The sequence below is a fragment of the Miniopterus schreibersii genome (genome assembly GCF_964146895.1).
Source record: "Miniopterus schreibersii genome assembly, chromosome: 4".
Taxonomy (NCBI): Eukaryota; Metazoa; Chordata; class Mammalia; order Chiroptera; family Miniopteridae; genus Miniopterus; species Miniopterus schreibersii.
In genome coordinates, this window is record NC_138105.1 from 84,808,510 (window position 1) to 84,832,639 (window position 24,130).

General features: G+C 50.5%; 1 protein-coding gene across 1 annotated transcript in view; it reads left to right on the forward strand.

The window, feature by feature from the left end:
• The window catches only part of GALNT10 (polypeptide N-acetylgalactosaminyltransferase 10), a 170,515-nt gene that overhangs the window by 142,267 nt on the left and 4,118 nt on the right, over positions 1-24,130 (forward strand). The window contains exons 7-11 of the mRNA XM_081135940.1: positions 3,180-3,297; positions 15,153-15,260; positions 20,424-20,645; positions 22,160-22,276; positions 23,467-23,616. Coding sequence (XP_080992066.1) covers positions 3,180-3,297; positions 15,153-15,260; positions 20,424-20,645; positions 22,160-22,276; positions 23,467-23,616 — 715 coding nt within the window. The remainder of the gene's footprint in view (positions 1-3,179; positions 3,298-15,152; positions 15,261-20,423; positions 20,646-22,159; positions 22,277-23,466; positions 23,617-24,130) is intronic.

The following is a 24,130-nucleotide window of genomic DNA, read 5'->3' on the forward strand; positions in this document are numbered from 1 at the left end:
CCAGCCAGTTTCCTCCGGGGCCTCAGTCTCCTCAGCTGGATATTGAAGGGGTTGGCCCAGCCCCAGAGCAGTGGCTTTCAACGCTCGGTGCCAGTTGTCATCACGTGGGGAGTTTATTAAAAAACAAAATCATAAACCCATTCACATCACCCCCCAGACCAGTTACACCAGAGTCTGGGGGTGAGATCTGGTCATCATTGTTTTTTGAAGCTCCCAGGTGATACTGACATGTAGTCAAGTTTGAGAGCCACTAGCCTAGAGGCTCCCTGAAGGGCTCTACCTCCCTTGCACCCTCTGATTCCTTCCAGAAGTTTCTATTCTGTATTGCTTAGACAAAACCCATGGGAGAGGCCACAAGAGAAACCCTGGTCATTTTCTACACACCTCCTCACGGTGCCAGTGAATGGCAATCTGCAGGCACAGCGTGGTGTAATGATGTTTGAAAAACTCAGGCTTTGGTGGCAGGCCCCGGTGTGACTCGCAGCTCATCCACTCACTGCATGCCCCTGAGCAGAGTATATAACATTTCTGAATTTTAAATTCCTCCGTCTGAAAAGGGGGCTAGTGATAGGGCTTTGTGAGAGCTGGAGATAATGTCGGTCAAATGAGCGGCCGATACTAGACACTCAGAACTGTTGTTATTATTGCAGAAAATAGACTGGGCTAGAGGAGAGGCCTCCCTCTGGAGTCAAAGCCTTGAGCATCCACACACCTTAAGGCCAGTAGCTTACCTGTTGTGAGGTAGCTCCTAATGAGGCAGCTTCTCGGCCCCTGCCCCTGGCTTTCACCCAGGCTGATTTTTGCATGCAGTCTTGGGTTTGATTTCTCATGAAGCACGGAGTCAGAAACACTCTGCCCCTCCAAGCAGCATACTTATGGCTCCAGCCTGAAAACCCAAACCCCACAACCTTCAGAAGACACAGGAGAGTTGATACCACTGACACCTTATTTTCTCATAGCCCTGGATACTTTCAGAAATATACTAGCAAGGTGAGCTAGGAAGTGTCGCTGTAGGCCTGTCATGTACACAGGAAGCAGGCTCAGAGGTTAAATCAGCACCATCAGCGGAAATATGCTGCAGGCCGCATATATACTTTTAAATTTCCTGGTAGCCATGTAAAAGTAAAGAGAAGCAGGTAAAATTCATTTGGTAATATATTTTATCTAACCCAGTATAGCTAAAATATTCTCATTTTAGCATGTAATCAACACTTTGAAATTATTGAGATCTTTTCCGTTCTTCATACTAAGTCTTAGAAATCTGGTTTGTGTCTTACACTTCCAGCACACCTCAGTCCAGACCAGCCACATTTCACGTGCTCAGTAGCCACATGTGGCCGTGGCTGCCGTAGCAAGCAGCACAGCTGGGGTTCAGTGGTTAAATCCTTCATCTCAGGTCACACCGCAGGTTAGGGAGAGCTGAGGTTGCAGTGAGGGTTCCCCATTTCTGGTCCCGTCCTTTCCACTCATCACCTGCTTCTCGATCGCTCCTTCCTGGCAGGAGGCAGTATACTGTGGCCTTGAAGGGTGCGGGCTTTGGCATAGATTAGAGTTTTAAATCCTGCTTAGTAGCTGTGAAACCTTAAGCAAGTTACCTGTCTGCACCCTGCTTTCTACATGTGCAAAATGGGATAGTGATGATGAGACCTCCCTCATGGGGCCAACGTGAGGAGTGAAGTCATTTTATTATAAAATAGTTCAGGATAGCACCTGGGATGTTCGGGCCCTCAGTGAATAGTCAAGGGGATCCCCTTTTAAAGGAGTGCCCTCCTGTGCTGTCAGGACTCGTCCGCTACAGAAAGCTTGGGATGCATGTGGGCTGACTAAAGTTCTTTTGAAACCAGCCCGCTCGCCACAAGCTTGCAGTTCCCGAGGCCAGGAGGGGATGTGGAGGTTGCTGCTGGAAGGCTCTTTTGGCTTGAAGGTTTGGACTTTCCTAGTGGAGCTGAACTAGGACACGGCCACTCTGAGAGATTCTCACACAGCAAACACTGGTGGCCCCTTGCAGGTGCTGGCCCTGAGTGAGCGCCATGGAAGACTGGGGCAGGTCGCAGCAGGTGACCCCATTGGCATGACGCTACGCTGACTTCCTGCTCCCCATGGCACCCCAACATCTATTATCTCTGTGCCTTTTCTCCTGTTGTTTTCTCCTTGTTGCCTTTCCCTCCCCCGAGTTCCTGCTTATCCAAACCCACCTCGAATGCTACCCCTCTGAGCGTCCTTCCTTGACTCTTGCGCCAGCCTCCCTCCTCGCCCCCAAACCTGGACGCAGACACTCCCTCCTTCCGTGCTCCTATAGTGTTGTCTGTATCTCCCAGAGGCCCTTACTGCACCCACGTTTTCTGGGTCCTTCTGTCCCGAGGTAGCTGCCCTGCCACACTTGCATTCCCTGGTGCCCGTCCAACTCTGATTTACCTCCAGATGCCTCTCACCCGCTTCCCAGCTGGCACTTGGTGAAAAAACTAAGGAGAATGAGCGAGTGGAGTTCATCTTAGCCCAGTGTAACTGAAGGACCGGAGACTGGCCCTCAGCTGAACAAATGTCTGTGCTAAACTAGGAATCGTCAAAGGGACGTGTCTGAAACACAGGCTCCTAGGCTCCATCCCCCAGAGATGATTTTGTACGTCTGGGGTAGGGCCCAGGAAGCTGTATGTTTGTTCATCTCTAAGACATTCTACAGCCGAGACAGGCTTGGAAAGATCTGATTTGGACCATTCAACTAGTGGAAGGACTGGAGAGATACAGGGTGTCTCAAAAGAATGTACACACACTTTAACAGCTGATAGCTCTATTTTGAAAAGGAAATGTATTTTAATAAACCCTGCCTTTATCATTATTCAAAGTGTGTGTATACATTTTGGGGGGACGCCCTATGTATGATACAGCTACAAGGCCCATGAGGAGAAAGTACCGTGATTTCATTTCAAAAATATTCTTTGGTGTTAACCGTGTAAAGAATCTTTGGGTCCACTTGGTTAAAGTGTAGTGTTTATGAAGGGAAGTGTAGGCAAGGAAGAAAAAAGCCTGGGCCCTCACTCGGAAGGGCCTTGGATTCCCTGCTAGACACGTGGGCTGTGTTCACGGCGCATCAGGTGACACTGTCCCAGGGGAATAGCAGTGTCCCAGTGCACATGGCTGTCCGGTCCATGTCTTCACACCACACTCTTCTTCCCTGACAGGTCTCCCGTGATGGCCGGTGGACTGTTCGCCGTGAATCGGAAGTGGTTCTGGGAGCTGGGCGGCTACGACCCAGGCCTGGAGATCTGGGGAGGCGAGCAGTATGAAATCTCATTCAAGGTGAGCCAGCTCCCCGGGAGCCCCCTTCTCCTTGGCGCAGCGCCCTTGGCACCTGTCCTGGCAGGCTGCCTGCCTAGTGTTTGACTGAGCCTGGAAAGACGGAGGCCCCAGGGCTCATAAGGTGAAGGAGTCCCATTCTCCCTTTCTTTGTGGGACTCTTTTGATCTCAGGTGAACTCTGAGGGGGAGGTTAGCCTACCCCATGCCCTTGTGGTCAGCCAGGGCTTGCTTCTCACATCCCCACAACCCCTGGTGAGGTGTATCCCAGCTCATGGAGGGATGGTCAGCAGCACTGTTACCGGGCCAAGCCCTGTGCATACACAACTCTAGAGTCAGGCGTCAACTTTTAATGAAAGGACCATTGTCACACATAGCAGTTAAGGATGCGGTGTTGCGGTCAGATTGCCCAAGTCAGATCCTAGTTCTGCCACTTCCTGCCAGCTGTGTGGTCTGGACAAGGAATCCTCGCCTCACTGAGCTTCAGTTTCTGCTTCCAAAGAATGGGTTTAATGATCCTCACAGGGTCGTTGAGAGGATTAAATGAGAGCATGCTTGTTAGATGCTTCTCAGTAATTATCTTAAAAGATTATTTTTATTATTGTCATCATCACTGCCTTTCAGTACAGCACTGGTTGAGCAGTTCAGAACTGGGGAACATAAATTCTTTATTAGCAAGAAAACAACCACCTAGAATTCTATTGAAACATTATTTTGGTGATGTGTCTGTTTCACCTCCAGAGTTCTGAAGTTGTCTCCTGAAAGGGGACTGGCCCTCTAATCTAAGTAAAACTAATTAATATCCAGGGGTGATATTCAAAATATTTAACAACTCTGATGACACAAGCGCCAACCAGTGTGAGCAGAGACCAGCTGTAAACAGCTGTGTGTCCACTGTATGCGCCACAGCTGGGTTTCAGCCCTGATCACAGCCAACAGGACCCTGGGCTGAGCCCTTCACACACTGGCATATTTAATCGTCACACCAACCCTATTAGTGTGGTATCATTATGCCCATTGCACAGGGAGACCAGTGGAGCTCCGACCAAGGTCCCACACAGTTGGGAGTAACAGAACCAGGACCTGGACCCAGGTCCACCTGACAGCCAAGCCCATGCTCTGACCTGCCATGTTTTATAGGGAATGAGGGGGGAGCACTTAAGAGGAAAACTAGCCTGAGAAATTGGCTGCAATCTCTCACCTTATCTTTTCAGTCTTTGCCTCCTCCTGGTGTTAAATTCTTAATTTACTGGAATATTCTGCAGACTGTCAGTGAAGTGAATTAATAGCAGTCTAAGTCAGAAATAGCAAGTAGGTTTCCTCCCCCAGCTAACTCTGATCCATTGGTAGGAGCTGCCCCAGTCATGTGTTGATATGTGTTCTGAGGATGCATCCAAGCTTATAAGGAAAAGAGTGGTGATTGATTAGTGATGTCTGCCGTGGGTGCAGGTTTGGAGACTGATGGCATATATGTATTTATTTAAGGTCCCTAGCCCATGCACTCAAGTTTTCCAAATGGCACATCCTTATGGGTACAGTGAAATCACACACAGGAATCAGAAGAATTTTAACCTCACAGTTCCTCGATCGTCAGTTAAACAAATTGATTTATGAAGTTCGCTGCCATGTTTGTACCCAGAAATGGGCACATCTGTGTTCTGAGTTCTCACCAGAATGTAAACTTCATTAGGGTAAGGATCCATGTGTGTTTCCCTTACTGCTATATCCCAAGTACTGGGAGGACTTTCTGACACAGGGAAGGCACGTAATAAGTATTTGTGGGTTGAATACTCAGAACAAGTATGTCGCTGGCCAGAACCACCCTCCTTGGACAAGGAGTCCCCCTCCAGAGACTCACTTTGTGGAGAACAGTGAATGGAAAAAGATTTGCCCAAAGGAATCCCTAAACCCAAAATGATTTCATTACGTGCATTTTTTAAAGGCCCATCTAACGATGCTCATCAGGCAGTTATAGCACCGTAAATGGCATTTTCCTCCACACAGTTTATTTACAAAAGACTCGGTAATGAAGCCATTTTGGAAGTCTCTCATCAGGGAGGGGGAAGGAGACTGGCCCCTGCTTCCATTTGATCCAATTATGTCCTTCCCCTCGAGGGGAAAGAAGACGCGTAATGAGGAGGCTCCGGTCTGGAAGGGAGACTTTCCTCCCTCGGCCTTCTCCCTCCTGGCTTTAAGCGCATGAGTTCCCGGAGCCCATAACAGCCCATCTGCCAGTGCACTGTCCCCACGGCCCCCGTGGACAGCCTGCCATGGCGCTGAGGGGACGGGAGAGCTTGTTCATGTGCTGGCAACGCCTCCCTGAAATGCCAGGTGTGCTATTCCAGCCAGAGCGGGGCATTTATGAAGGGCCAGATTCCCTCTGATTTATCTCTGCTGAGATCCCTTTCCTTCTCGATGACAGAGAAGAGATTGGTCTGAAAGGCTGAGTGTATTTTCAGAAATTAAGACAAATTGATATGTGCCATCAGCACCGGTGGATTAATAATTTGGCTCCAATTCCAGACTAGACCATCTATCCTGATGGGAAAACCCCAGAAAAGAAGTCCTAAAGGCTCTGACATTTCTAGAAGAGTCATTCACCCTTTTTGTGCCTCTTTCTCACTGTCTCCCCCTCTCTTAGCCAGCAGGGACTTTTTTCCCCAAAAGGCAGTCACACTGTCAAAGTTCTGCTTGGTGATTAGAATCTTCCCACTTGTGGTGGTTGGATAAATCTTTAACTGCATACATAGCCTGGTCTACACCTAACTCCCTGAGCTGGCCCCTGCTCGTCTCTCCACCGACACCCTTGTCTTCCTATCCCAGTGCATTAGTCTGGATTCTTGGTTACAGGTGACCAAAATCCTAGTCAACCTGATTTAAGTGAAAAACCAGAACTGATTGGCCCACACAACTGAAGTTCCAGGGTAGACCCTCCAGGCCTTGCTGGATCGGGGACTAACTCATCTCTTTCAGTCTCCGTCTCTCCCAGTTCCCTGCTCCGCCTTCATGTGGGTTGGCTTCCTGCTCTGGCAGCCTTTTTCTCTGGAGAAACACGCAGCAGCCCATTGGAAAGAGACCTCCTCTCCCATCGTTCCTGTACAAGTCCCCAGGTTGTGTGTCATTGGCCTGCTGGTCCTTTGCCTACCCCTGAGCAACATTCTCATTGGTCAGCTGCAGTCACATGTCCACCCTGGAACCAGAAAGATGGGCCTGGGCTGGCCCCCCAAAGGAAAGTGTAGCCATTATATCCAGAAGGGGGAATGGATGTGCAGCCAGGCAAACCATCGATGTCCACCTCCCCCGGCCAAACTGAACTGCTCACAGACCACGTTGGGAGGCCACCTTTGGAGGCGCGCCCTGTTCACTCTTCCAAAATGCCTTTCCTTAGTCTGGCCAACCCGCACTCATCCTTCTGGACTCAGCTCATACGGGTGGCCTCCTCTCAGCCTTAACCTGAGCTCCCTGGGCTGAGTAGGGCCCACCCAGTGTCACTCCCAGCATGGCTTCAAATACCTTGTGCTGACGTGACTCATGGGTTGGCCTGACTCCCCCACTGGAGTCTGAGCTCTCAGGAGGCAGGGAGTGGGTCTTGTCCCATCTCTGTACCCCAGTGTCTCACCCATAATAGGTGTTTTAAATAACTGTTGGTGGCATTAAATTTCTTTCTGATAAAACTTCTTTCATCCTGCCCTTCCCAGACTTACATTGGCATCTTTAGGTAATGGTGATATGTTGGAAAAGGTACTCTGTGAGAAGGCAGGACACTGGCTTCTCATCTCTGCTTTCCATCTACCTGGGGACCCTGGACCAGTCACTTGACCTCTGAGGCCCTCGAGTCCCAGATGGAGCTGAGATCGTTTTCCTTCCTGCCCCACGAGATAGGATGAAGTAAGATGGCCTGGAGAAAGCCCTTTGGCTTACACAGGTGTGAGGATAGTTTGGGTTAGAGGTGGCAGTGGCAGGGAGCAGAAAGAGGACTGCACAGTGTCCCCAGGAGGCTAGGTTAGGATATCTTCAATTCTGAGATCCAGAAGAGAGAAGTATCCACAGGACAAGGTGGCTCAGTTGGCGTAAAAAAGATGTGAACTTTGGGGTGACATAAGTGCATACCTCTTTTATTAATAGCAGTTTGGCAAAATCTGTTACATTTCACAGCAAGCACATTCTTTGACCCAAAATCCCATGCCCAGGGGTTTATCTAAGAGACAGCTCATAGATGAGCAAAGATTTAGGTAGAAGCTATTTATTTAAGCATTACTTACAATAGGGGAAGATTGAAAATGACCCAAATATACATCCTTGGGGGATAAATAAGGTGGTGCACATCCCAATAGTGATATTACCCTGACTCTAAGATGTCCTGCCTCTAAGCCCAGTGCTCACCTGGTGGGAGGAGTGGAGAAAAGGCTGGTGCAGCCTAGAGAGAGGCCACTGTTACAGGTGGGGCCCAGAAGTCAGGACTAGCCCCAAGGGGGCTAAATTGCCACACAGGAGGGAGAAATTATTTCCAAAGGCCAGCCTGAGCGGCAGAGGGCAATCCGGGGCCATCGTGCAAGCACCTGCATGGCGAGGCCTTCCCCTCCCATTTCACTGCTTCTCCCAGCCCCTGAGGCTCAGACCCGCTGCAGTGTCGCTGCCGGGAACCTGGTGCGCCCTTCTCTGGGTTATCCGAGGGTGCTGGGAACATATCTGCTGCCTGTAGCATTTTCCTCCCAGCCACATGTGCGCAGATTTTCCAAGAGCCATCTGTGGGGAACAGGGGAGGCATTCTGCTCTAGACTCTCAACAAGCCATTTGAAATTCCATGAGTGTGTCCATGGGAGCCTGCCCTCCCACCGTTCCTCCAGCAAGACGGCTCAGAGGCCAGAGGATCACCCGTGCCACGTCACCCTCTAACTAGCCCACACCTGTCTCGTCATGCCTCAGCCTTTTGTCCTAAAAATGACAATAACAACTTCTTTAGGAGTTTGTTATCAGACCTAAACAGGATAAAACACCTATTTGGCCTGGAACCAGGCAAAGAAGAGGTACCTAGTAAGTGGTGGCTGTTCTAATCAGAGCCCTTGTGTTAGATAAAACAGTACAGGATTAAGTCCATGGACTTCATAATCAAATCACCTAGGTCCTGGTGAAGGTTTCATCAGCTAGTCACTGTGTGACCTTGGGAGAGTGACCTAAGTCTCTGGACTTAACGTCTCCATCTGTAAAATGGGCATGGACTAGCCCTTACTTCATATTGTTGGTGTGAGCATATTAGTCAAACTATGTTAAAACCTCAGCTCAGTGCTTGACACATAAATGATCACTGAGTAGTCACTGTTGATGTTGGTGGTTGATGTGATCGGCCTGCAGTTGCAGGAAGGCAGGAGTGGGAAGAGCTTTGAGGCTGACAAGACAGGCCAAAGGCCTTGGCACCAGGCCCAGCTTTAGAATGAACTCAGTGAGACTTTGGACAGCTCACCTGCCCTTTCTGCTGAACCTTTATTTTCTCATCTACAACCCCAAGGGAACTAACAACCCCAAACTCACAGGGATGTCTGGAGACATGGTGTGAACTGGCAGGCACCACTATGTTGAGAGGAGTACCCAGTGGTTGTCCAAGTATGGCCCCCAGGTCAACAGGATCAGCAGCACCTCGGAACTTGTTAGAAATGCAATTCTCAGGCCCCACGGCAGACCTGCTGGGTCAAACACTCCAGAGGTGGGGCCCAGTGGTCTTAGTTCTGCCAAGCTCTCCAGATGACTCTGATGCCAACCCAAGGTTGAAAACCATGGCTTAATGAATATGTGGGGTCCTGTACAGAGAGGATGCTCAGGTTGGGGTGTGGAAGACAGAGAAAGCAGGGAGGTTGACCAGCAGGTCCCAACACCTTCATCCAGCTTTCAAGGCTCCATATCATGGGGTGATCAGATCCACACTTGGCTGCCAGTTTCTATTCCATCTCTTCCAGCAGGGTTCTAGAGCAAGGCTGACCAATGACGAGGCCACGTGTGACTGAGTGAGTGAATGAATGAGTGAATGATTGAGGGAGTGAATGAGTGAATGGGCTGCATTGCTTATGGAAAGAAAGGCACTTGTGCCCAAGTGAGTGACTACAGGTGGAGTCCAGCAGTGTGGAGAGGTCCAGTGCTGACCGGAACAGGTGGCAGAGGACCCTGATTGAGAGCCAAGGGTGACCCCTTTATTCTGTAGGCACTACAAGTGCTGACAGGGGTCTTTGTGGAAGCCCATGATAGGGTCAGGGCCAGGCTTTAGAAAGACTAAACTAGAAAGGTGCAGTCTCCCTGGAGGCTTCAGATCTGCCTAGTTCTGAGGACCCAACCCCAATTCCACCCTGGGCTCTGCCATTTGTGAGCTCAGGAACCAGGGGGAAGGTACTGCCCCTTGCTGGGCCTCCGTTTCCTCACATGTAGCAGTAACTCCCTCCCTGGGTGGTTATGAGTGTGCTCTAGTTCCAAGTACAAGTCAAAACCTAAAGGATGCCACAACTTTACTGAACTCATTTATTAAACACACAAAAAACCCTGCCCATCCGGCATAGCTCAGCAGTTGAGCATCAACCTATGATCCAGGAGATAGAAGTTTGATTCCCTGTCAGGACACATGCCAGGGTTGCGGGCTCCATCTCCAGTGGGGGGCATGCAGGAGGCAGCCAATCAATGACTCTCTCATCATTGGTGTTTCTCTTTCTCTCTCCCTTGACTTTCCTCTCTCTGAAACCAATAAAGATTTAAAAAAAAAAACCTAATCTAAGGCAGCCTCCCCCTCATTTTATGGCCAAGTTGACTAAACACCTAAGGATATTATTGAAATAGTCAAATACTTAATTTATTAATTTAGATACACATATGCTTAAAACCATATTATATAAAATTATATATTAATTTAGAAGTAAACTCAAATGGTTTTTAAACAGAGTAACATTGTCTTTTCCTACCCTTTTTACCAACAGCATCCAGTGACCATTATAAACAGCCCAAACTAGCACGAGTGGGGTCCTTTCTGCTGTTAAGACTTCCTGAAACAGTATCTTGTTGTTCAAAACAAAGTCATGTAGTCAAAGTAATATGAGCCTCTGGAAGACATAGGTCTAATGCTGTTCCTTCTTTTCTGAGGGGATCGTGTGGCACACGTGCAGTGCCCGCCACCTGTAGTGACAGCTGCCCCGTGTTCAGGTAACACAGCACAGATTGCTCCCAGTTCTCTGTGCTTCGGAGAGACCTCTTTTCGCCTCATTGCAACCCTAGGAGGTAGGCACGATAACTCATCCTGTTTTGCGGATGAGGAAACTGAGGCTTTCCGACTCACAAAACTTGCCTAGGAGTTTGGATTCTACCTCAACCTGTCTAACTTGGGAACCGAACTCAGAGCAGCTACCCTGTGCTCCTCCTAAGCACACAGATAATGCAGAATAATCAGTGGTGATTATCCTCATATTATTTCCCCAAAGTGCAACTGAATAGGGTTTGAGCTCCATTGGGGTCCTCTGCCAAGATGCCAGCAGCAGAAGGCAGCTGGTTTCCAGGCAGCCATCCCGCGACAGAGCGCGGTTTCTCCCCAGCCCCTGCCCGCTCCTGTTTTCCTCCCGGGGACCGGCCCTTCTGCCACTCTCCCCGGGTCCCATTGTGTCTCCCTGATGCACATCACCAGTCGTCTCTTTCCTCTTCGGTTTAGGAGATAAGAGCAGGCAATTGTCTTTTATAGACACTGTAATGAAGCCTGTCATCACACAAAAGAAGTTTGCTAATAAAATAAATCAAAGCAGCAATGAAAATGTATGGGAAGCAAGCTTTTACAATGAGCTCTGTACTCGTCTCGTGGCGTGGTGCTTCCATTGAGGAGGCAGCTCCTCGGCGGGAAGCACCGAGCACGGAGCTGACAGGCCACGTGGACACTCCTTATGGTGAAACAGGCTCCCAGCGCAGGCAGGGGCGGGGTGGGAGCTGGGACAGGACAGCTGACAGCAGAGAGGGGCTGCAGAAATATCTCAGCGGCCTGTATTTGTCTCTATCCAAATATGATGGGATCCCAGCCAAACACGATTCTGGCTGTGGCCGGCACTGCAACCCCTGCTCCCTGCCACCAGCTGGACTCTTGTGCTGGTGTGTTACCTGGGGCAGAGGAAAACAGTCTTGGGTGCCTGGCCCCCAGTGGCGCCTGTGACTGTGCCCTCTTCCCACCTGGCCCTGTCATTCTGGTCAGTTGCAGGTTCTGCCATGCACTCAGTTAGAAAAACCACTTCCTCTCTCTGAGCCTCAGTTTCTCCATTTGGAAATTGTGCCATAGGACAAAAGACATGATGGTGTGGGGCCAAAGGGTAAACGCCAGATGAGGAAAGGGTGGCTCGCTAGGTGAATGCTTTATGTGAGGTGACACAGCTGCACAAACTGGCTTTGGGACTAGAGAGTGATGTGTGCTTACCATCCCGTGCCGTGGTTTTGTGGGTCTCAGCTGTGACAGAAATGGGGGAAGACCCTAAATGTACACAGGTAGGTGACCTGGGACCCAGGACCAGCTCTGACCAGCTCCCCAGCCCAGGGTGAGCCCTGACACTATTCTTTGCCTCCAGCTTTTATCACGTCCTTGGAAGGAGAGCCCCCACCAGACTTGAGATCCTGCCATATAATCAGTGAGCACCATGGGGTGTAGATGTGTGTAAGATGCGTTCTGGGTGGCAGAGGGAGTTCTGGAAGGTTGGCTGTGCCTTGCACAGCCCTTCCCAGGCTGCTCAGGTACTCCCAGAGGACTCAGGAGCTGGCAGCAGCTTTAGCTGAACAGGTGCGTCTGTCTCTCTAAAGGCAGTTCCCATCCTGACTCAGCCAACAGTGGATCGTGTCCAGGGCAGGGAAGCCGTGGAGTAAACCCATCGTCCAAAGCCAGGACTCCCCTGGGCTCCGGACATCCCTCAGCAGATCAAGGTCACCCTAGTCCCTCAGGAACCTTCAGGCTGATGGCCAGCGTGGTCAGGGCCAAAGAAACCTGAGGACACAGCAAAGAAAAGGATTTGGAAATCGATCATCTCTGTGCATTAAGCAAGGTTCCTTGCCAGGCAGAGCGTAGACACAGCCTCGTTAGCTAATGCGAGTTTAATATGGAGTTGAGAGAGCTGGACGCCAGCCTAGCCAGCGGCCCAGGGGACGTTCAAAAATAGAGTGGAGTAAGGTGTCCCCCACCTGCTCCGTGTGCTGCTCCTCCCAAAAGGCAGGGGCAGCCCAGCAGCATCCTGGGCAATATTCTCCAGACAAAAGCATCACTTCGACATCAATCACTTTGTATAAAAGAAGAGTTATTGTTATGGGATCCTGGCGCCTGATCAATATCTCCTGCTTTGAAAATAAACTTCTTGGCTTGGCCTTGACATTAATCTACCATCAGGAGCCCATTATCTCAAGACCAATGTTCTGTTCTATTGACTTGCTCCATTTTTTTTTTCTCCCCCAAGATCAGAATATAATTGCATTTCTCCAGGCAGCACTTCCACTAATTGCAGCCCCATACACACATATCCCCTTGCGTAAAGCCAGGGACAGAGCACATCTGGGGTGAAATGGGGAGAGTGGCTGACAGGGCGTCCAGGGGGACTGAGAACCCTCAGGTGCATGAGGTAGAAGGAAGAGTGGCCCTACTAGAGCTCATGAGTTGTCCAGACATTAAATCCCCAGTATCCCATTGAGCAGGTCAAGCTGAAAAGGGCTCTTTTACACAGAATTGGCATTGTAGGTGTACCACTCCTCCTTATTCCACAAATGAGGACATATGGTAACAAGATTAATAATAATGTCCCAAGTCCAGCTGTGTCCCCCCATCACGACAGCCCCTGAACCATGACCGAAACCATGAACCACAAACCAAAGCCATGACTACCTCATCTGCAAGAGCCTCCCAGGCCTTCCCTCCCCAAAGCCTGCACCCTACTGGCCGTTCAGCACTCCACAGGCAGTCATCTTTGTGAAATAGAAATTGGATTGTGTTGTCTCCCTCACTGAAGACTTTCAGTGCAGACTCCCTATTCTGTTCTTTAAGACCCTATGCTTATCCCCACATGCCTGTCTGGCCTCCCCTCCCATCATTTCTCCCTCTATTCCAGGCCTCTGGTTTGCTTTGTTCAGTGATGATGCCAAGCCTGGCCCTACCCCAGGGCCTTTGCACTTGCTCTTCTCACCACCTGTTCTCTCACCCCTCAGATCTTTTTGCTAATTTTACCTTGTCATTTAAGTCTTGCCTCAAATATCCCCTGCTAGATTAGGCTTTCCCTGACAGGTGTGGGTGACAGCAGCCCACACATCCATCCAATGAGTCTATACGGTGACCTAACTTTGGCTTCCTTACAGCACGTATTGCCATCTGAAAATGTCTCCCTGTGTTAGTTACCTACTGCCACAGGAAAAAATTACCCCCAAAATATAGCACCTTAAAACAGTTATTAATGAAAATTTGTGTGGGTCAGGGATTTGGGAGTGGCTTAGCAGGATAGTTCTGCCTGAGTGTCTTGAAGTTGTCGTCGGTGTGTCAACCAGGGATGCAGTCATCTGAAGGCTTGACTGGGGCTGGAGGATCTGCTTCTAAGATGGCTCGTTCATGTCGCTGGCAAGTTAGCACTAGTAGCAGGAGGCCTCAGCTCCTCACCACCTGGACCTCTCTACAGGGCTGCTTGAGTGTCCCAAAGCAAGTGATCTCAGGGAGTAAGGTGGAAGTCTTATTATTTCTGCAGTGTCCTACTGGTTACACAGCTCAGTCCTCATGTGACCCACTTGAGAGGGAACTGCAAATACCAGGAGGCGGGGGTCATTGGGAGGGCCATCTTCAAGACCACACCACACTCCCCCAGTGAGAGCAGCAACCCTGACTGACATTCACTGCTATATGTGCCCAGCACAGTGTTTGGCATATAGCAGATATTCTGTAAATATTAGTCAAATGTATGAATGAATCATGTGGCATGTAACACTGCTGTGTCTGTGCCAAGTCTCATGCTAAGCACTTTACATGCACTATCTCATCCCCCAGGCCTGCCCCATTTAATCCTCTGCAGATGAGGAAACAGCCTCAGAGGAGTTATTACCTCCATCAAAGTCACAAAGCTGTTAAGTGGCTGAAGCAGGATTTGAACCCAGGATTGCCAAGGAGGGTCTGTTTAGGCTGGGCCCCTCAATGCGTTTGAGTCAGCGTTGATTGTACTTATTAAGAATTCTCAGATTGCTGTCAGACCAGCGTGCACTCAAACTCAGGAGCTCTCTGTGATGCCAAATATGGAGGGAGACACAAGGAAAAACATCAGGTCCCTTGCTGCCACCATCCCCAGCTGCATGACTTAGCAAACCAGACTGCAGAGAAGTGAGGGCAGGGAGCCTGCTGCCACTGCTCAGGATGACCCAGCAAGAGGTGTACAGATCCAGGAGGAATCTAATGCCACAGTCTTCCCACTGAGCACCCGATGCCACCTTAGAATTCTCAACAGCACACAGCATCCACAGTTGTTTAGAGCTCAGAGCTCAGACTCTGGAGTCAACTAAAGCTGGGTGTGAATTCTGGCTCCACCATTACCCTGTGATCTTAGACAAGCCTCTGAGCTTCTCTAAGCCTCGGTGTCTTCATCTGTAAAGTGGAGCTCTGTCGCCACCTACGGCGCAGGTGTTCTGACGAGACTGAGATGAAGCCCGCAGCATAGTGTCTGGCGGTGAGGAGCATGCAGTGCTGTCGGCTATTTGTACTGCTGTTGCCACTGTGTTTTCCTCCGTCCCTAGTTCTGTAAATGGGGCTTTAGTAGACAAACCAAGCTGATGCTTTCGATGAATGCACTAAGGAGGGGGGCGATGAACTGGAGGCAGAAATATCATCTCTCCTTTCTCACCCTGCAGGTGTGGATGTGTGGGGGTCGCATGGAGGATATCCCCTGCTCCAGGGTGGGCCACATCTACAGGAAGTATGTACCCTACAAAGTCCCCGCCGGAGTCAGCCTGGCCCGGGTAAGCTGGTGGCTTCCCTGGAGGCGTGGGGGGAGGGTTGGCCTAGGCCCATTAGCAGAGGAGAGACACTCAGAGGCACCTGGAACCCCAGGCCAAATGATCCCTAGGTGTGCCCCCCACCATTCTCCAGGTGAAATCCAGTGGAAAAGAACTTAACTTAAAGCCCTGTTTACCCACTTATCACCTGTGTGACCTTGGGAGGGTCACGCAACTCCTCTGAGCCTGTGTTTCTGCCTTTGTTTAAAGGAAGCTAATTTTTTCCAATTCTTAGCATTGCCAGGAGAATTAAGGAGATGGCACTGTCTCCCAAAGTGTGGCAGACAAGATGATTTGAGGTGGCAGACATAGAAACACTTTTATTTACATGTGTATAAATTTAGAAATTAACATATATTAGTGTAGCAAACTCGTGATTTCACAGACATTGAGACTTAGTTTAAAGACAAAGCAGGTGCAGAGTTGAAGAAACGTGTTAGATAAATATTAATGCAGGTTGAGTGGTATGTTTGGGAAAGCCTGAGACAACGGCACTTAAAAGTGTCTGGCACAGGGGCGGTTAGTAAATATCAATGTCTCCCCCATTTTAGTGCCAAAAAATTCTGTGTCAAACTATTTCATGCCTTCAAATGGGTTGTATTAATCTTTGCTTGAACAAAACTGGCCACTGGCTACAAATGGAAATCTGTTAGCCAGAGGTTTGGTGGGGTGTTTGGTTTTGTGGTGTTTTTTTTTGGGGGGGGGGGTATGACTGATATTTCATGAAACTTTAATAATAAATTTTAAAACATTAAGTGTCTTGAAAAAAATCAAGACGACCACAAAAGAAAACGAAAGAGAAGGGAGTGTCCCCAGAGGGTAAAGAGGGTTGCAGGGAGATCTGGGGGAAGCTTGAAAGGTCAGCACAGCTTCGAGGGTGAGGACACGCCACCCCACTCCTGCACCGCCCCTACAGCGCTCCCTTCAGCCTCTTTGGCATGGGCCTCCTCAGCCCAGGCCCTGCCTCCCCCTCCCGTAGCACCTGACAGTCAAGACCTGCAGGATTGTGGAGCCCTGCCCCGCAATTTACAAGAAGACAGATTAATTACAGCCCCCCCCCCCCCCCCCCCCCATTGCTAGGATGGGGAGCCGTCTCCGGAGGCAGCATGCTGCGCCTCGGCTACGGGGCGGCTTTGAGGGAAAAGAGAGCCGGCAGTGCCCTCTAGTGGTCGAAGGTTGCAACAATAGCCACACCAGCCCTCTGCGCTTTGGACAGCTCCATGGGACTGGGGACCGGCTGGCGGGGGCGGGTCCTAGATTCATCAGGAGAGGCAGGAATCATGATTCATCTGAAATACTGTTTGCAATCTCAGAGAGGTGTCAAGGCAGGAAAACAGCGCAGAGTCGCTCAGTATGCCAAGACCGACTCTTCCAGCTGTGAGGGATGGTGGGACCATGAGGACACCGCTGACCCCTGAACAGAACCCTTCCCAAAGCATCCTCTCCCTATCCGGAGCTGTCACTTATGAGATCCTCCCGGTCAGGAGGCACTGCCGCCTCCTGTTTGTGGAACCATAGACCGGTTCAGTGGGTAACAGCTAACTGTAGTAACACAAAACTTCTGTGAGTAGGCATCTCGCAGAGCATCTTACATGCTTATCCCACTTAAGTTTCACTTGTTTTTAATCCCCATTTTAAACATGAGGAAAGTGAAACAGAGACATTAAGTACCGAGAGCCAAAATTCAGACCCACTTAGGTCTGACCTGTGCCTGAGACAGAGCATTTGTCCCTTAAATAGTGACTGCTGTTAGTACCAGTATTCATGTTAGCATCAACATTAGCAAGACAGGAAGTTTATGTCAGTGTCTTATCTGAATTCTGTGTTTATATACTTTAATTTATTTTTGTCTGTACTGAATCAGTTTCCTGTGCCTTTAAACCAGTTAACAGCCCGGGTGGTACCCCATGTAAGTTTGCAGGACCACAGAGCTGCCTCTGTAAGTTCCCCTGACGTCCAACCTAGTGTCTAACTACCCTCATTTAGTTGCAGATCAGATTTTAAATGTTTGCTCCATGTTTTAACAACCATTTCCTTCTGGAGCATTATCTCTGAGAACATCACTTTGATAGATTTGAGGAGAGGTATTCCCAAAGCCCTGAGAGGACCTGATAAAGAGGGCAGCCGAAGTCTTACTGAAGTTGTGCCAACTCCAGAAGGACAAGCAGCCAGACAGCAGTGAAGTAGCAATGCAGGGAGGAGGGGCCAACCTCCAGCTTGCTGCCTGCAGAACAAGCCGCCAGTCTTCATTGGTTCTCTAACTTTGCCAAAATCCTTCTCTCTTTCTCTAGGAAAGGGGTCTTAGGGAAGGCAGTAACAGAAACGCACTCAAACTTGGCAAAACAAAACTGGAGACTTACTCCAAGAATTGGGCAAATCTCTGTAATCTAAGCACCAGAAGAGCAGGACTGGGACCCAGAACTAGGAAGGTGTTAGGAGGAGGGATAAGAGAACTGCAGAGCCCACTAAAATCGCTGGGTCCTTTCCATGATTTTAGCAAGAGGAGCTGTAACAGAAATGAGTGTAAAGTCCTTTACTTTGGTCCAAACAGTCAGCTGTACAAAAGTTCAAGATCTGGGAGAAATGGCTTATTAAGTCGTGTCTGGAAAATGCAATATTCGTTAAAATCGTAATTTTTTTTCCATTTTTTACTGGATTTATTGGAGGGGGTGACATTGGCTCGCAAAACCATACAGGTTTCAAGTATACAACTCAACAAAACATTGTCTGCACACTGCATCCTGCACCCACTGCCCCAAACATAGTCTCCCATTCCCCTCCCCCTACTTTGCCTACCTCCATCTACCACCCCCATCCTCACCCTCCCTCTAGCAAAAAAAAAAAGTAATTTAAATATCAACGAAAATTAAAATATATGCGATCTGATCCTTTAAAAATAACACAGGTGCCCGGCCGGGCATGGCTCAGAGGTTGAGCATCGACCTAGGATCCAGGCGATCAGGGTTCGATTCCCGGTCAGGGCACATGCCTGGGTTGTGGGCTCGATCAATGACTCTCTCATCATTGATGTTCCTGTCTCTCTCTCTCTTCCTCTCTCTGAAATCAATAAAGATATAAAAAAAAAAATTTTTTTTTAAAAGAGAATAACACAGGTGAATTTCAGCACCTTTGGCCACCCTTGCCTGTGGCTTGAGTAAATTAGACAGTGAGACAAAGGACCTGGGCAGTGGGCAGCCTGGAGAAGGAAGACTTCAGGCTCCTTAGGCCTTCAGCTTCCTCTGGGCACAGTTTTAAATTAAACCCAGCCTTTGCCGTGTAGGGGCCTGCTGGGGATAAGACCGTTCCTGAGCTGTTTTCTAACCCACTGTTGACCTCTTCAACACTCAGGATGGAGGCGGTGGCAAGGAAATGCCTTAGTTTCCTAGTCCCAGACTCAGAGCCAGCACAATTGAGGAGTTGGTGAATTTTGTCTTTGGTACCAGGGCCTCCCTCCTGTTGGCTTCCTTCCCCCTCACTCACTGTTTTCCTGTGGCGGCGAGCTAAGAATGGTTTTTACATTTTTAGATAGTTGGGGGGGGGGGGTCAAAAGAAGATTATTTTGTGACACATGAAAATGAAATTTCAATGTCCATAAAGTTTTATTGGCACGCAGCCACACGCATTCGTTTACATAGTGCCTAGGGCTGCTTTATAGCTACATCATCAGAGTTGAGATCATATGGTTTGCAAAGCCTAAAATATTTATTATCTGGCCCTTTACAGAAAACATTTGCCGCCGCCCCGCCTTGGGTCTGCTTCTAGAGCAGTCATTTACACTGAGGGTGCGAATGACTGATAACAGCCTCAGTGCTGACTCCCTTTCACCCTTCAGAAGAACATTTGAATTGCAGTAGGAAAAAAATATTTTTTATGATGGAGATAAAGCCTGGAGTCTTAAATGTGTATGAGGGGGGGAGGTTCTGGCAACAACCGGGGGTCAGAGGGCGACGTGGGAGCAGGAGCGCCCCATCCCCGGCACTGCGCCCGGCAGGGGGCGCCGCCGCGCGGACGCAGGAGGACCGCGCCCGCGGGTGCGCAGCGCCCACCTTTCCTCCGCCCGGGTCGCTCACAAACAGGGCGTCTTCCCCTGCTGCCTCTACTTGCCAATAATGTGGCTGTCATTTTTTAAAATTGATTATCCGGTGCTTCATAATAAAAGTAGTAGCTACTGGCCCACCTCAAAAAATTATTTAAAATTCCAGCCGCTGATGGAATTCTACCGTTTGGTTGCAAATTATCGTTTGTTTTTGCCACGCAGCTTGGGCAGCGCTTTTAGTTGAAACTGACAGAAACGCAACTCAAATCGGTTTAAGCAGAAAGGGAACTGACTGACTCACGTCATCCTTAAGTCCTGAGGCGGGTCGGGCTTCAGGCGCGGCTGGATTCAGGTGCTAACGGGGGGCGTGCGCTCCTCGCCCGGCCCTCAGCGGGGTCTGGTTCTGGGCCGACTTCACCGCGGGCGGGCTTCCCGCGCAGCCCAGCCGCCCCGCGGCGCCCGGCCGTCGGAGCCCCCCCAGCGGGAGCAGCGGTTCCCCCTTTCCCGTATTTCCGGCAGAGGTTTCCGGGCTGACACATGGTTCTGATTGGCTTGGCTGAGGTCACGTGCCCGCTGCTGCCCAATCCCGGTGAGCAGGGCCGTCTGGGTTCCCTGCCGCCTGGCGGAGCCCCGGGCCACGAGAGCAAGTGAGGCAGAGGTGGGTCCCCGAAGGAAACCAGCGGGAGGCTGTCCCTAGAAAGGGGGGATGGCGCCGCGCAGCCCAACAGCTGCAGCCTGGCCCTGCGGGTGGTGGCGCAGCGGTGGAGCGGTCGGCCCTTGAACCTGGAGGTCACGGTTCCCTTCTCGGTCGGGCACGTGCCCGGCTGCGGCTCCATCCCCGGCAGGGGGCGTGCAGGAGGCAGCCGGTGGCCGACTCTCTTCCATCGTTGACGGTTCTGTCCGCCCCCTTCCTCTCTCTCAAGTCAATAAAAACATTTTAAAAACACCACCACAGCAGCCTGTTAGTTGCAAGTTGTAGAGTCCTTAAAACACGCAGACAGCGGGCTCGGCGGCGCGGTGGGCTGCGGCCGTGGACGCCGCGGGGTGGGGGAGAACCTCGCAGTGCCTGACCTTGCCCGCCTGCGCCCCAGAACCTGAAGCGAGTGGCGGAGGTGTGGATGGACGAGTACGCGGAGCACATCTACCAGCGCCGGCCCGAGTACCGCCACCTCTCCGCCGGCGACGTGGCCGCCCAGAAGCAGCTCCGCAGCTCCCTCAGCTGCAAGAGCTTCAGGTGGTTCATGACGCAGATCGCCTGGGACCTGCCCAAGTTCTACCCGCCCGTGGAGCCGCCGGCAGCAGCGTGGGGCGAGGTGAGTCTCGGCGCGGGGCCGGCCGCGTTATCGGAGCCCCGTGCAAAAGCACGCGCGGACCTATTCACAGCACGGGGAAAGTGCCGGCGAAGGTGTAAAACGTAAAACTTGTGCAAAATGCACGCGCAGACCCCTATTCACAGCACGGGGAAGGTGCCGGCGAAGGTGTAAAACTTAAAACTTGTGCAAAATGCACGCGCAGACCCCTATTCACAGCACGGGGAAAGTGCAAGTAAAGGTGTAAAACGTAAAACTTGTTCTCGTCTTTCCCAGTCTTTCTGTAGCATGGTTGTATTTTTTTGTTGTTTGTTTTTCCTGTTTAATGGTCTAAGTAGGAAAAAATTAAAACTGATTAGCATAAATTTTACCATTCACCTTTATATATGCACTGCCAGTTTTAACGGCACATAGTAGGGCATTTAGCACATGTGCAGAATCAGTGAAATTTCACCATTTGTATTTCAACCCTTGTGCACACATGTGTATTTCTTACCAAAACAGTGGAAACACTGCACAAAATGAACTAAGCTGGTTTTGTTTCACTTATGAATAAACACTGTCTCCCTCAGGCTACTGATGAGTGAGGAAGAGCTGAAGGGAAAGGAACTGTGGGTGACCCTATACTTCCCTTCCCTTCTGGGCTGTTATCTACTGCTTAAGTGGTTGGCTGATCCAGAGAAGTAGCACAGGCAAGAAAGGACGAGACAGAGCTCCTGAGTCTTAGAATGCCATTCAGCCAAAGCAGGTTCTGGTTGGATGGGTTCTGGGACCTGCCAGCACCCCCACTTAGTCATGGATGGAAGGCACATGCTCCCTTTGAGTCTTACTGGACTCCCCCCGATGTGGGACCCCCAGAATTCTGGGCTCCGCAGGCGCTGTAGGCAGGCATGGCAAAAAGGAACATGGATGCTCGTATAACATGTCACCTCTGCTCACATGCCTGCTCCACTGTCCCATCAGATTTCACTTACAAGTTCAAAGATAAGTTATTAAAAATTTTAAGACAGAGACAGCAGAGCTTTGATCTAGCACAGGCCCTTCTGAGCGAGGGGCCTTGGGCGATGGCTCATGTCACGCACCCATGAAGCCAGTCCTGCTGGAGAGGCAGACAGTCCTCCCAAGGGGGAGCACTCAGTCACCGGCTCCTGGCTCCTGGGTCTCCAAGCTCAGAGGATGCACTCACTTGTACATGGATATAATGGGACTTGGGGAGAGGGAACAGATTCTGAGAGGGGGCTGGGAAGTCCTTCTTTACCACCCCTCGCCTCTAGCCCCCCCACCCTGAGACTGCATGCTCTAAGGCAGGGGTTAGAGGGGCTCCTCTCTGTGGACTGGGCATTCCCTCACTCAGGGCTCAGGGCTCTGCCACAGCCCCAGGGAAGGCTTTATTAGGATAACTCAGAGCTCAACTCACCTGATATCTCTGCTTCGGTTCCCTCCTCCACCCCCTCAGGGGCCCCAGAGGGTGTCCTGAGGTGCCTCACTGGTCCACTCCTTTCCTCTTTCTTGTCCAGATCCGCAGTGTGGGCACAGGGCTGTGTGTAGACACGAAGCATGGGGCCCTGGGCTCTCTGCTGAGGCTGGAAAGCTGCGTCCGGGGCCGCGGGGAGGCCGCCTGGAACAACATGCAGGTAAGTGCCTCTCCCTGGGACTGGCAGCCAAGCTCTCTGTGCTCACCTGATTGGGACTGGGAGGGACAGGCCACAGTCAATGATGAGTGACAAAAGTCAGCCCGAGGGCAAGTTATAAAAGCTTCCTGAACACCTTGGAAAGAGGAATCCTTCACACTGCCGTAAAACCACCAATGTGGACCTTTGGTTACAAATGGCCCTCACAAAAAGAGGGAATTATTGGCTCATGTCACTGAAAAGTCTAGGTGATTTCGTTGGGATCTCTCCACTGTTTCAACTTGGCTCCCCTCTCTGTCAGCTTCATTCATAGCCTGCCTCTTCCCATGGGGTGGCAGATGTGACATCAGCAGCAGAGGTCCAGCCCCCAGCGGGAAGGGTGCCCCTTCCAGGAGTCCTGGCAAAGCCCTGGGGCTCTCACATGTTGGCCTTCCTGAGCCAATCACAGCAGGGACATGATACAGTCACATGCTCATTTCTGCAGCCTGGGGTGTGGTCAGCTTCACCTGAAGGAGAAGAGAGACAAGATTGCTTCCCCAAGGGATCATTCCCAAGAGGTGTTCTCAGGAGAGCAAGGAGTGCAAGCCAGCCTTACCGGAAAAGCCACCACTCTCAGGACATTGCATTTAGCTTTCCATGGTCCCGTTCTCCAAGCAGTTACCCCAGTGTTCCGTCACACAGCATCCTCTGAATCTTGGCTCAAGGATACACTTTTATGGTCTCCTTACTGTGGGCTTGCTGGCATTTTGGAAATGTACACTGATGTAAGCCTATAAGGTGGGTCCTGTGCTAAAAGAGAAGTCAGAGGCGCACAGCATGCTCGCTGAGAATGGGCAGCACCGCCTCACACGGGCACAGCGCCCAGCCTGCCCATCTCTGCCCTCCCTCGGAAGTGCTTGCCGCCCCCCCGTCCTTTCTTGGGAATGACTCTCATTAGATAGTGAATCTTCTTGACTAATTCTTCTGAATCCTCCGAGGCCACAATATGTCGGATTTGCTTCGAAACAAGGTGAGGGTGGGGTAAAGTTATACCGAGTTTTACCACGAGTGGGTAGTTGTTGAAGCTGGGTGATGGGAACAGATATGGTCAATATACTCTTTCTGGACCTCTGTATTTGAAATTTTCTATAATTACAATAAAAGAAAAGGTCCCCTCGCTTTGCCATTTTGTCATGATGTCCCTGTGCGTACAGGTGTTCACCTTCACCTGGAGAGAGGACATCCGGCCTGGGGACCCCCAGCACACCAAGAAGTTCTGCTTTGATGCCGTCTCCCACACCAGCCCAGTCACCCTCTATGACTGCCACAGCATGAAGGGCAACCAGCTGTGGAAATACCGAAAAGTAAGGCTGTGTGGGGAGGTAGGGCGGGGGGGACAGGGTGACCTGCTTGATTTAAAAAGAAAAAGAGAGAGAGGAAGAAGGAGGAGGAGGAGGGAGGGAGGGGAGCAGTGTAGAGCCACATCCCTCCCAACAGCCCACTTACTCATGCACATGCTCCACAAACCTACCACAACTTTCAGACATTAGAGAGAAGCCAGAAATCCAGAGTTTTATGTGAAATCTCTAGAATCTGAAATGTTGTCACCTGAGTCCATTAAACACACACGCATGTACACACACACACACACACGACCAAGGAAATTTGACAAGATGGGTAGTGACTAGGACCCAGGCCCAGAAGTGGCATGCTTCACTTATGCCCACATCCCAGTGGGCACAACTCAGGCACATGGCAATGCCATCTGCAAGGGAGGTGGGCATAGTCTCGCTGTGCACTCAGGAGGAGAGCCACACAGATCCTTAAGCAACTGGCCAGTCACTGTCTCCTTGCTGTTCCTGCTGCTGCTCTTTGTTC